The sequence below is a fragment of the Entamoeba invadens genome, assembly GCF_000330505.1.
Source record: "Entamoeba invadens IP1 unplaced genomic scaffold scaff_1105074725163, whole genome shotgun sequence".
Taxonomy (NCBI): domain Eukaryota; phylum Evosea; order Mastigamoebida; family Endamoebidae; genus Entamoeba; species Entamoeba invadens.
The window spans coordinates 211,184-225,065 of record NW_004443556.1 but is presented as its reverse complement, the minus strand read 5'-3'; the positions used below and the strand labels follow the sequence as shown (position 1 = coordinate 225,065).

At 27.4% G+C, this 13,882-nt stretch overlaps 2 protein-coding genes across 2 annotated transcripts; one reads left to right on the top strand and one right to left on the bottom strand.

Annotated features, from left to right (window-relative positions):
• Nucleotides 1-8,099: 8,099 nt before the first annotated feature.
• On the top strand, nucleotides 8,100-8,672 carry EIN_118960 (hypothetical protein; the record flags this gene model as incomplete). The annotated part of the gene is made up of 1 exon (XM_004258995.1): nucleotides 8,100-8,672. The coding sequence occupies one exon, from the start codon at nucleotides 8,100-8,102 to the stop codon at nucleotides 8,670-8,672; it is 573 nt and encodes a 190-aa protein (XP_004259043.1).
• A 1,201-nt stretch (nucleotides 8,673-9,873) lies between these two features.
• EIN_118950 (hypothetical protein) lies at nucleotides 9,874-13,722 on the bottom strand (the record flags this gene model as incomplete). Its single annotated transcript, XM_004258994.1, has 1 exon — nucleotides 9,874-13,722. The coding sequence occupies one exon, from the start codon at nucleotides 13,720-13,722 to the stop codon at nucleotides 9,874-9,876; it is 3,849 nt and encodes a 1,282-aa protein (XP_004259042.1).
• Nucleotides 13,723-13,882: the final 160 nt, after the last annotated feature.

Below are 13,882 nucleotides of genomic sequence, written 5' to 3'. Positions count from 1 at the left end.
CATGTGGTGGATTGATGATGATAGGTTTTCTTTGTCGTTCATTGCCCCGGAAGGAGAAGGCGTAGATATCTAAGATGACGATGTTCTCGATGGGTATAAGAGGTTCGAAGACGACACTTCCAAAAGTGTCGAGAAATAAAAACGATTGTTATTTACAATCATTTTTATTTGATAGTTGTCAAGATACCAATGAAAAATTATGTAATTATTTGTTATTTTTAAAACAAAAATCAATTCACAATCACGGTCTCCAGAATTGGGGGGAGGTCGAACACTTAGGTTTTCCAAAATTCGATAACACTTGGTTTATTTTTTAATAATTATTGGTAAGAAATTGATTATAATTACTTTTTTCTCTATTTTTTCGGGGAAAACAAGAAAAAAAAGAGTATAAAGATTATGGAAAATTGTAAATGAATAAAAGAAATGGCAAAATAACAAGCAATTTGAGGAAAAATGATAATTTGGTAAATAATTAAAAAAAATTTACATTTTACAATGGGAAAAACGAGAGAATGGACAAAACCTATAAAAAATTACCATTTTTAAAGTGAATACCATATTTTTTAGTAAATATACTATACAATGTTATGTTTGATTTGGCCATGATTATACTTATATTTTGGGATTTGATCAATGACAAATGAGAAACAATCTATGATTCCAAAACAGACATAATATGGTGATTAATATTTAGTTTTGTCACAACATCACAATTAGAAATAAATGTGCTTTTTTAAAAATAATCTTTGGTAAATTAAACGCTTTTTAATAATTATTACATTTTTGAGTTGGTGTTTTTGTTTTTTTGTCCCAGAAAGTCAGTAATGTTCATATTGTCTTGTGAATTGTAAAGAAAAAAACCATCTATCCAACATTTTTGGGAAATAAGTTATACAAATATTTTTGTTAAAATGTTTTACAAAAATAATGACATTATATGAGCGCATTTTATGTAACTTCTTAATAAAGTGAAATATAGTTATTTCATCATTGAACAATTGTTTTGTTTTTCGGGTTCAATAGGATTAAAAGAAGAGGGTATTTTTAATACACAATTGGGAATAATCAATTACCAATTAATGCCACACAATACACAAAAATGCTACTTGTTTGTAATAATAAAGTTGAAATGTAACAATAAATGCATTTTTGGATAAACAAACACGCATTTTTATTTACAATAATATGGTTTGATTTTAATATAATTTGATATATCATAGTCTAATACTTTTATTGTTTTATTATAGTTTAATAATATATAAACCCATAATCTTTGAAAATCAATGATAATTGAATTCAAAAGGATGAAAAAATAATATAGAGTAATTGAATTGTGCTTATGGTGGGTTTGGTTTGAATTGTTTTCAAAATTATAATGATTATAATATGTTAATCAATAATAATAATTTCGATTTGTGTTAAATAAAATGAACTTATAACAATCTACACAATAAAAGTTATAGTAATCAATTCCATTTATTTTAATACTTTTAAACTATCTTTGTTTCAACTTTATTCACAATTTGAATTTGTTGTGTTTTTCCTCAAATTTTACGTCGAATGATCTTATTATAATAAATGATTTAATTCTATTTTTTCAACACTTCCCCAATTCCCTTCAACAATTTTGTTTTTTTTATTTTTAGTTTTCATACAAATAACATTTTCCCCCTCAATATTATGTTATCAGAGAATCAACATTTTGCTTTGCTTACTTTTTTACTAAACCAAAAAAATTGTGTTATGAAAAAGAAAATCATTAAAATTATTATTTTTCTTTTGTCTCTTGTTTTTATTTTTCTTTTGTTTTCTCGACGATTTTGAGAAAATAAACCCCAAACCTATGTGTTCGGTCCCCCTAAAACTGGAGACCGTGTCACAATCGAAAACAAAAATTGATTAATAATTTTAATAACTTTTTTTATTTTTATTGTCTCAAAATTAATTAAATCAATTTGTAAAGACACAAACAACAATTGTAAAGAAAAAAACAAAAACGAAAAGAAGGCACATTTTTTAAAAAATCATAAAAAACCAAATAAAAAATAATTTTAAATGATATTCAACCACCAAGTTTTTGATTTATTTGTCAATTTATTTTAAAATAAAATTAATTCGACAAATAATTGATCCATGTTGTTGAGATTAAAAATAAAATAAGTCTTGAATGTTTTTGTTGTGTTTTTATATGTTTTTAATATTGAAATTACAATTATGACAATGATAAGTGTAGTTGTTTGTTTATTTTTATTTTTGTAAAACAAAAGTTATTATTTTTTGATTCAAATAATTATAAAAATTATAATATTTTGTTTAACTTGTTAAATTGTATTTTTGGAATAACAAAAAAGTTGGAATTGAATGAACACCAATATTTTGTTGTGTTTATTAATAGACAAATTTTATAATTCGACTTTTCAAATAACAGTTACTTAATTTTTAAAATACAGAAAAACAAAAAAATAATTTTATTATTTAAATATTTATAAATATTTTTTTTAATAGTAAATATGAGTAAAAATATATTATTAAATAGAATTAATTTTTGGAAATGTTCAAAAATCATTAAAATATCACATCAATTGCTCAACAACATCAATAAAACTTTGGAATATATATCCAAAAACAAAAATGTTTATTTTAAGAATAAAATAAAGTGTATTTTTTTTCACAAAATACCTCTATTTTAATTTTAAATGCTTTGATTTTAATGTTCAAATAAAAACACAATAAAAACAATTGGATAACAAAGAAAACGGAGACGTGGTGGCATTGTTTCGATTTTTTTGAATAGAAGCATGAACGACAATATTTTTATTTAATATTTGTTTGATATTATTTTGAATACAATAATAAAACCATTAATGCACATTGAATACAATTTAAAACCAGAAGTCAAGAGATGGCATACAAAGATCCAATTAGCTTGTATTCTGACATTGTATTAATAGAATACCGTATTTTTGGTAGATGATAAATAAGAAATTTAAAAATAGAAAATTAAACAATACATAAAGCAAGAATTTGATATTTAAACACATTGATTAACATGGCTACCTGATTGTGAAAATACTTGTTATATCTCGAAAACGAATATGCTGTATTAAACCAAATGGATTATGTCTAAAATTGCATGCATACATTCAAAGCTTGTAATTCTCTGTATGTTTATTATATGTAAACAAATACAACCAACAACCAAGGCTTCATTGATGAACAATTAACAGTATTATTATAAACATATACACTCTCTCTTTAATCAACACCAAACGAAAACAAGGCGCCCTTCCCCATTTGGTTACAAAACATCATTATTATTGCACACAGGTTGTTTCTGCTTGTTTTAACATTTAAAGTATTAACCATACAGAAAGTGATCATCCATATAGACGCCGGCTTATACATAGTCGGCAACCAATGTAATTGGACAATATATCCCTGTCAAATAGCCATTGCCATTGTGACTCTTTTATAACAATAAAGGAGTCCCTCTTTGTTGTTTAAATAAAGTTAGACTGAATATAAAAAATCAATAAAACAAATAAATAGCGCTTATACGGCACAAATAACAGTCTACGCAACAAATCATAGAGGTGTGAGCGCTTATATTTATAATATTTATATTATAAATATGATACAGAGAAAGACACAAAGGAAATAAAATGAAGATTGAAGAAGAAATGAAGAAGAAGTCGCTGGGATATAATTGATCGATTACATTGTTAGTTCATCGTTTTTTATTTGTAAAATTTGTTTTAAATTAATAAAATAGCTTATAATTGATTATACAGTAAGTAATTAATGTATAGACAAATTATAATTATTTATAAATATTTTATTCAAAAATTTATAAAACATCTAACATTCATACATTTTATTATAGTAGTCAGGTCGACAGAAATATAATCATAATAATCAAATAAAAAGTATTTGATATAATTGAAACCTTAATGAATACTGTTTATCTATGTTGATGTATTTTGTGGTTGTTGTGTGTAAATCTGATGACAAAAATGACCAAATTCAAATTAAAGCAGTTTTTATTTAACTGTTACTGATGATGCAATCAACCAAATCTATTTTAAATTCACAATAGTTGTCAAGTTATTAATTAATAAAAATGTATAACGTTCAAAAATGTGAGAACGTAAGAGTTGTTATGAAAAAAAAACAATTTTATATCACAACAACAATTTAAAATAAAATATTCATATCTAAAAAAATGATAGATTTGAAATTGTTTAGCAATCAAATTGTATCAAATGAACATTTGAAATTTTATATAGGAAAACATTGAAAAGAATTACAGACCTTATATCACACAGAGTACTTTTACTATCTTTAAATAAAATTAAATTTTTAAAACTATAACCAAACAACAGTTAAAATTCAACAACACATCATCAAATCATTTAATTCTATTTTTAAAATGTGAAATCAAATTATTAAACATCTCAAATTGAAACAAATTTCAATTTATCAACAATAAATATGTGTTTCATGACATCGTTTTTGAAACATTAAAAACATATTGCACATTTTTGGATAAGTCTGTTGACATAATAAATGATGACGAAATACCCCATTTAGATTACATCAACAATACTATTTAATTTGTTTGTATTTAATAAATAACGATACTTTGTGTTAAAGATGTTTGTTGTAGCTCAAACAATCATTGTGACTGATATTACCACGCTTTCTTGTGTAAATGAGTGATTAGAAATAATTATTGTTGATTCAAAAACAGAAATATTTTGACTGAAGTTTTTTATTACTCGAACTTAATTCAAAAAAAAATATTTGGAATGATATTAAAATTTTAATCAATCCATTGTTTATACAATGGTTTAATCAAATATTTGTTTAAAATATTATTCATTTTTAATTATAACAGTATTTAAAATATTGTACTTATTGTCTATATTTTTTATTTAATTACAAACAACAAAACAACAAATTAATTACAATTATTTAATAACTTGACTAATTGTTCAACTGCCTCATTATTATATAATCTTTCGCCTCCTTTTTGTTTCCAATATTAATCTACGAGTTTATATCTATCAACTGAAATTTAATTTTGCCATTCAAGACCTTTCCAAGCAGTAAAAAACTCTGTGATCTTACATGGAAACCCGAATTGTGTTTTGAAGTATGCATTACACCACCCAAAACACTCATATGTCGTGATAACAAAAAGTATATAATTGATGGTTTTTTGTTGTGTTCATTTTTTCAATTTTCGGGCGCCACATGTTTTGGCTTTGTACGCATGTAGTTAATGTTATATTGATCATCAGCATAATAATATTTCGACTCATTTTAAATTCAGTCAATTTTGCATTACTCTCGACATCACTTTTAATATGAAATGTCAATTTATGTCTGGCTTTGTGTCTCTGTGTATTATCCCATTTTCATATAAGTAAAAAATTGCTTTAGCTCCATCAATCAAAAAGTTAATTTGCACATGTGGAGCTAAGGTTTTTTCTTTCTACTCAAATACCAATTGGATAATAATGAACAAGTTTTTTATTTATTTTTTTAAAAATGGTCCAAATATAACTTTTTATATTTCGTTTTTACAATAATATAAAAATTATTAATTATTTGTCGAAACCATAATTCTGGTCTAAACCTTAGTACGACTTTTGTATTACTTTGTTTATTTGTACTTTTAAATTTTAAATTACAGTGTTATTCACTGGGTTTTCAATTCCCACCATTTTCAATAATTATTAAGTCAGTTTATTAATTATTTAGTCAAAAAAATAAATTATTTCTTTATAAAATGTTATAAAAAATATTACAATGAAATTAATTTAAAGATTATCTTGAGCATACACCTTTATCCAAACTTCATTTCTACATCTTTGCATTGTCGCATTAATTTCGTGTAATTATTTTGAAATGCTGTTTAACAATGTGAATAAAATGAGTAATGCGGTTTTTGCGGTTTTAATGGTTCAAAGGATATATACTTCCCACTTTCATCAACTTTGTCAGCAAAGCAGCGCAATGAATAGGTATTCCAAAAGTCTGTTAAAAATCTTCATGTTTCTGGTCAGGTTTCTTTCTAGACTCTTCAACAAACAGTTGCTTGAGCTTCAAACCAATTTTGGTGTATTGGTGCTTTTAGTGTTCTGGATGTTCTGGCCCAAATTTCTTCGGTCTTCATCTTGGATTTGGTTGTATTGGAGACGGAATGAATAGTTGAATTGCAAATGATTGGAGCAGAGTACCCAGTAGAGGTGTAGGCGTTAACTGTCTATAATCGGTCCGTACACTTGAATCTGTGAGATCAACGTGATCTACTGATGCTCGGTTCATTATACTTTGAAATAGTTTTAATGTTGATTTTTATTTTTTTGTTGAAAGTGAAATAATTCAGAAAAAACTTTAATAATTCTAAATGACGTGAACATATAAGTTTGTGGTGCGTCTATTTATTTTTGTGAATGAAATATAAAAATTATAATATTGAAATTATTTGTGATGGTATTAATATTTTTTTGCATGGTCTATTTATTAATTATGCTGGACTAATAATTGTAGGTGGTGTTTAATTAAAATATGTGACAAAATAATTTATTTTTTTGACTAAATAATTAATAAACTGACTTAATAATTATTGAAAATGGTGGGAATCGAAAACCCAGTGAATAACACTGTATACAAAAAATAATTGTGTAATTATTTAATAATTATACACTAAACATATCAAATTTAACAATTAATCACATTCAAATTAACAAATAAATTATGATTATTTTCGGTGATGTTTATCAAAAATGATTTAATTGAGGATGTTGTACAGTTGGCGAAAAAAGTCGGAAACCAAATAATTGAAAGAAGTAAAGCAAATAGTTTTAAAACTCTTTAATAAAATAGATTTAAATGTTAGAGTATTATTTAGTGAACTTTTTCCATCCTTTTTCCTTTTAATTTAATAAGTAATTGATGGGAAATACGTCCTTCTGAAAATTATTTGGCCAACTGAATATCTTAGCATGTAATTTTAATTAGAATCTAGTTTTATGAACATTTAAAACATGGGACATATTTTTTTGAAATAACATGGAATTTATCATATTGTTTAACTAAATTTGATATTTTAAATACATTTTTATGTGTTACAGTTTTTCTAACAAGCCTTATGGAAAAAGCCTGCCTTCTGAGATAATTTTCCCATTATTTCTATTATATAAACCATATATAAATTATTTATATTATTAACAAATTGGTTATTTGCTCCAAATTAAAACATTATTCCAAATAATGTTTTTAATATTATTTGGAAAATATATAAACTATTGATTATAAATTTGTTATGATTAAATTAACCACATTTTGAAAAAAAATCAGAGAGAAAGTTTTTAATAATGCTAGATTAAATGACTGTAATATTATTTGTATTTAATACATTGTTAATTGTATTTAACCAAAATAATCATAAACAATGAATTGATCTCATGAATTTTACAAGTTTAATTGCACAACACACCAACAAACAGACAAAACACTTAATTCATTTAGTTTCAAATAAATATAAAAACGTCTTATTTTTGTAAACAAACTGTTCTGTTATTCAGAGTATTTGTTTTATTTTAACCAATAAAGTAACTAAAATAATTTATATTTTAAATAGTTATAAAAAATTAAATAATAACATAAATATTATTTTGTTTTTCTATTTGAAACGAATTTTCAAAACAAAAATAAAAATTATAAAAATAACACAATTTGGAACATAAACCCTCAAAGTCGACAAATTGTACTGTGAAACACATAACAATTAAAATTGATTCTAAACTTAATTATATATTTGGTGTGTTTCCCGGAGTTTGGACTGTTTTTATGGAGACAGAACATAAGACAATTTTTATAATTCCTGTGTTATTCAGTAACAAAAACTTAAATATAAAAATCAAAATCAAATATTAAAACCAATAGTTGTTTTATTAAATGGTTATTACATATTTATTTTAATATTGTCAAATATTTTTTTTGGTGAATATCAATTGGGTAGTTTATTGTGTATTATTATCTTCATCAATAAATATATAAATGTGTATTATCCATCTTCAAAAACAATGGAAACATTATCATATGTTAGCGAGAAGATCAAATGTATAAATGAGCGAACACAGCTATCATATCTTCAGTGCTCTCTGCTTGCTTTCATATCAATGAATAGACGTGTTGTTGTTGGACACCTCAAGAAGCCGAGTAAATACTCCAACAAATTCATCGAGATTCAAAAGGTGTTTTTTGACAACGATGAGTATTCTTTTGTGTTCAATGTTCAGAGTTTTCTTGCCAAACGAGCACAAGAACGGATGTCCAGTTACAACAAGAAGAATTCAAGTGGAAAATGGGTTCTGCAAAAAGTGAGAAGTCAAAAGAAGCGGGAGTGCATTCATCTTTTGGAAGACATTCTTTTTGAAGATGGATTTGTTGTGATGTATGACACAGAGAATCGGGAGGGGATTGGTGGGAATGTATTCATTATACTTCCTGATGGGTCTGTTATGGACAAAGTGATGATAAAAAGACTTGGACAAACAATTTGGAATTACTGCGAAGTCGAAAAGAAAGATACAAAAGAGATTATTTTGAATAATGGTGTGGTGATGACACTTTTATCCAGAGAAATTACTAATTAGTATGTATTTTGTGTTTGTATTATTTTTGTTGTTTGTTTGACTATTTAACAACTTTTAGAGAAAACTAACTATATATTTATTGATTTATTTAATTCAAATAATTTAACGTTTACAAACTAATCAAATATAACAGTTAAAAAAGACACTTTCACAATTCATTCTGGGAGTTAAAACTATATATTTTACATATATTTTCAACATTAATATCAATTTTGTTTTTTTTTTAATTATTTCAATGTTTGTAACATTTATAAAATAAATAAAAACTGGTTTCGATGTCGAAATTTGCGTTAATCATTGATTTGTCAATGTCTGAAATGTAATTACTGTTATAATTAAAACTTTTTATAATCAAGATTATAGTAGTTTAGTTTATATTTCAATTCATATTAATTTAACATTTCACTTTTTTATCAAGAAAAGTTCATATTTTCGATACTTAAAACAATACATGCAAACAAAGATGTAAATACACAATACATTACTTTGGTTTCACATTTTATTAAAATTTGTATTTTCATTTCACAATTATACAAACAACACTTCAAACAAATAAAGACATGAAAAGAGTGACTTAGCATGTCTTTCCACAACAGCACCCACTTGATGCTTCTTTCTGGCATTGGCACACCTTCTTCTCTCCACACTTGCACTCACATGTGCATTTGCATCCCTCACAGCAACATTCACAGGTGATGGTCATCCCAGTTGCAAATGTCTTGCATTGGCACTTTCCCTCTTTGCAGCATCAGCAGCACTCACACTTCCCTTCAGCACCACATTTGCATTTGAAGTCACAGCAGCATTTCCCATCTTGGCAGCAGCACCCACACGTGATCGCTTCACTGCCTTCACATTTGCACTTTTCTCACACCCACAACTCATTGTCATGTTGCAATTCAGTGTGCTTTATATACCCATCACTGGCTTACAAAATCAAAATGGCCAATCACTTGAACTTTTGTGGTCCATCCACTTGGATAGTCAATTTAGTTTCGTTCTGATTGGTGGTTTGTCGTTAATAATTATAAATAATTATAATTATAATAATAATATAATTTATTACTTTATTATTAATAAAATAATAGTTTGATTATCTATATTAAAATTGTTTAATTAAATACTATAATTAAATGATTATTATACCATTTTAGAGTTTTAATAAAACACAAATAAAATAAGAAAAAATAGTTAAAAATTCTTAAAAGAAAGTAATTCCATGTTGCCATAAAATTCTTTCTCTTTCCAATCTCTCCATTTCTTGTATTCTATTGTGTTCATTTACCATTCTTTCGTGCTTAATGTCTTCTTCAACTTTTTTATTGATTAAGTCGTAGTACAATTCCATCTTACCAATATAAGATATCATGACAATTAAGTCTTTTGGAAGGTTAATGTCCTTCTGTTCGAATTGATAATTCAGTTCTTCGGTATGATCAAATGCTTTATAATCTTTATAAGTCCACACAAACACATTGTTCTCATTCTTCACACATTTTCCATGGTCGAAAGAAAGTCCCATTTTATCATACTTTTTATTAAAGACGTAATTAAACGTCAACCGATTTCCAACGGCATTTTCACCAAGTTTCGCCTTCACTTCAAATCCATTTACCGTTTTATTGACTACAAACGACTCGTCATCGTTATTTAATGTGACACAATCTGCATATATCCCAACAAATTGGTCATATCTTTCTTTCATAAAATCATTTGATAATCCTTCAATATTTGTAACACAAATTTCTTTGAAATTTTGTCCTATTCGATCTCTTAAGAACTCAAAAATTGCATTAGACATGATACTGTTTTGCTTATAATATCGCTCTTGCTCTTTCATTCTCTCGAAATACACTCTGAACGTCTCAACAAACATCGTCGAATCAATTTTTGTCTCAATTTCACTAGTAGTGAGATGGTCAGTGTATTTGCATATAGGAACGGATGCTCCAAAATAGTTGAGTGATGGGAATACTTTTGGTCTGTCAAGTTGGTATCCAGCAAATGAAATAATACCAGAAATTGCATTCACACAACTTTTCAATTGTATTTCATAATTTCGTTTACTTTCTGTTATACCAAAGTTGTTAACAATCCATCTCATATGTGTCCTGTAACATTCATTTTCATTCGTTTTAAAATCAAAATTTGGTTTTGAGTCCAAGTCTGTTATTGTGTTAATCATTAAGATGTTGTACTCATATTGACTACTCCAATTTTTGCATAGCAAATAATTGACTATTGAATAGTTTGTGTTGGTAAGTAAAACTCTGTAGTTGTATGCCATTTTGACTTCCATTGTCCATATACTTTTAATTTCTTCTGTGAAGTGTGATTCATAATCCCATCGGTAACGAGGACATTTGATCCAGATATCATCGCTTTGTGGTGTTCTGTTAACGATTGCTACAGTTGATGTGATTAAATTGAAAATGTTTGGAATGAAGCCGAAGTTCTCTTTGTTCAATAGTGTAGCATTTACGTTGCGACTAAATTCGATGACCTCATCAAAGAAGGCGTAATTGGAGAGCAAAAATTGTGAGACGGCATTCAACGTGAACAATTTGTTTTTCGACGATGTTAGAGAGACTCCATCTGATAATATCGGCTTGTACATATTCAACATGTTTTCAGTGTACTTTGACTCACTTTCATACAACACCAAGTTGTTCTTATCCACAACAGTTTCATTCATTGATTGTCTCACATATTCAGTGACTATTGGGTCGTGTGTAATATCATAATCTTGTGTTGCCAATGTTCGTATGACTGATTGCAATTTGAGTACCAAGTTGTTGTTGTAATTCAAATACACTTGATGAACGTTGTCAAGAGTATTCATAAATCTGAAATATTGAACTACACTGCACGCCTTGATCAACATCACTGAGTTGTACAGTTTGATTTCATCTTGGAGAACTTTTGGAAGCTCACTGTATTTCAAGTCAAAGAACTCAAACGCAACTCCAAGCGAGTATAAGATCTTCTCCATCTTAATCACAAATTGGCAGGTTCTCCACAACTTTTCTCGTTGACTTGTTATGTTTTCAAAATCCAAAAATTCGACCAAATTGATCTTTGCGATCAACGCATCTTTCAGTGAGTTTTTGGCTTCATCGTAGTAACCCTCCTCTTGTAAGCCAAAGACGGTCTCCAACTTTTCTAAAAAGTCCTTTTTCAGATGATTAACAATTTCAATGTTTTTATCAGTGAATGTGTAATTTCCATTGTAGCAGAAGTTGAAGTACTTTTTCATCAAAGTGACCATTTCTGGATTTTCATCTTCGTTGTCTTCTGTGAAATAATTTTTGAAATGACTTTGGAAATTAACTTCTCTGTAATCCAAAAGTGCATTTTCCTTTTCAATTTCTTCAGGCTTTTTGTCTTTGCTTCTTGCCAACATAAATTTCTTCTTCAATTCCTTTGTGTCTCGTTTGTTGTTTTCAAGCAATTTAATAATTTTCTCAAATTTAGTCTTATGGACTACAGCGTCAAATTTGGGGTGATATTGCTTATATCGATGTTCGGAATAATACGTCGCACTTTCGGCTCCCAACAACAAAATGATTTCATCGAAACTGAATTTGTTTTCAAGAGTTATTTTGTTGATGTTCTCATAAAGACTTTTTATACGCAGAATATCTTTGTTGTCGACTGATACAAACGTTTTAGTGAAGAGATATGCTTGTTTCACTATAACTGCTATTTTCGAATATGGATGAATGAACGAAGGACTTTCATGTGAAAATTCTCTTTCAAGGAAATTGGCCAAGTTTTCCAAATAATACCCTTCATTGTTATATTCAAAAATTTTCTTTGCCATTAACTGTCTTTCGGCTTCTTCAGCTTCTTCCTTTTCTTTTTTTTCTTTCTCAAGTCGATCATTTTCAATTTTCTTTTGTAAATTAATAGTGTTAATTTTTTCACAAATAGCGTCGAGTTGTGGTTGTGTTGTTTCAACGAAATTAAAAACCTCTTCATTTTTTGGATTTGTTTGCACAAGTCTGTCTCTCAAAGTGTTGCAACTGAATGGATAATACGTTTCATTCTCTATTGATGCAAGTGTTTCTATAACATTTTGAAAATCATTTTTCAACTTATTGCCATCGATATTATTAGCTATGTTTTTGACCATTTTGGCTTTTCGTTTGCTCACATTTTTCATTCTTGCAATAATAAGATTAAAACATTCTTCTTCTATTGTTCTGTCCAGTTTTATCAAATCATTTTCATAAAAATATTCGGCTTCATCAAACAGCTTTTTGTATTGAATGTATATCTTTTGAGCTTCTAAGTAATATTCTCTTGATATCACCGGATTGGTTTGGATGTTTACTTGAATCATGTCAATGTTATACAAATAATCTTTGTTCACTTTGTTCAACATTTCTTTCTTTGTTTTACATTCCAAATTGAAAGCGTCAATTTTGTCACAAATCGAGTTAATATTTGGTTGTGTCGTTTCTATAAATTCAAACGTGTGGACAAACGTTGCATCGACTTTTTCAAGTCTTTCTTTCAAATTGATGCAGCTGAATGGATATACATTATTATCTTCAATGTCTTTGATATTTGTTACAACTTGTTGGAAATCTGTTTTAATTAAGATACCTTCACATTTGTGAGCTATTTGCTTTTCAATCTCTGATACTTTTTTCTTGACATCTTTCATTCGACATAAAACCAAATTGAAACAAGCTTCTTCTGTTGTTTTGTCCAGTTCCATTAAATCGCTTTCATAAAAATATTCGGCTTCATCAAACAGCTTTTTGTATTGAGTGTATATCTTTTGAGCTAACAAGTAAAATTCTCTTGATATCACCGGATTGGTTTTTAAGACCTTATTGGCATTTTCACAGTTAGATAAATATTTTTTGTTATAAACACATACCTTTTCTTTGCTTTTGACTAATTGAGAGTTGTTACTTTCATTTTCAGTGTTGTCATCATACAATTGAGCTATTTCATACACGCTACTATTGGTGTTTTTCATTTCATCCAAATAATCAATAAAGTACAGACCACCGACTCCATTCACTTGCCCATTCATATTCTCTTTGGCTTCATTCAGTTTTTCTGTGAATTTGGACGAGTCAAAAGCAATTTTGGCTGCTTCTGCTTGTTTGATTGGCTGTCCCACAAACATCAGATACCACTCACAGAGTACTTTGGATATATTCTTCTTCACTTTTTGTTCACACGTTGCAACC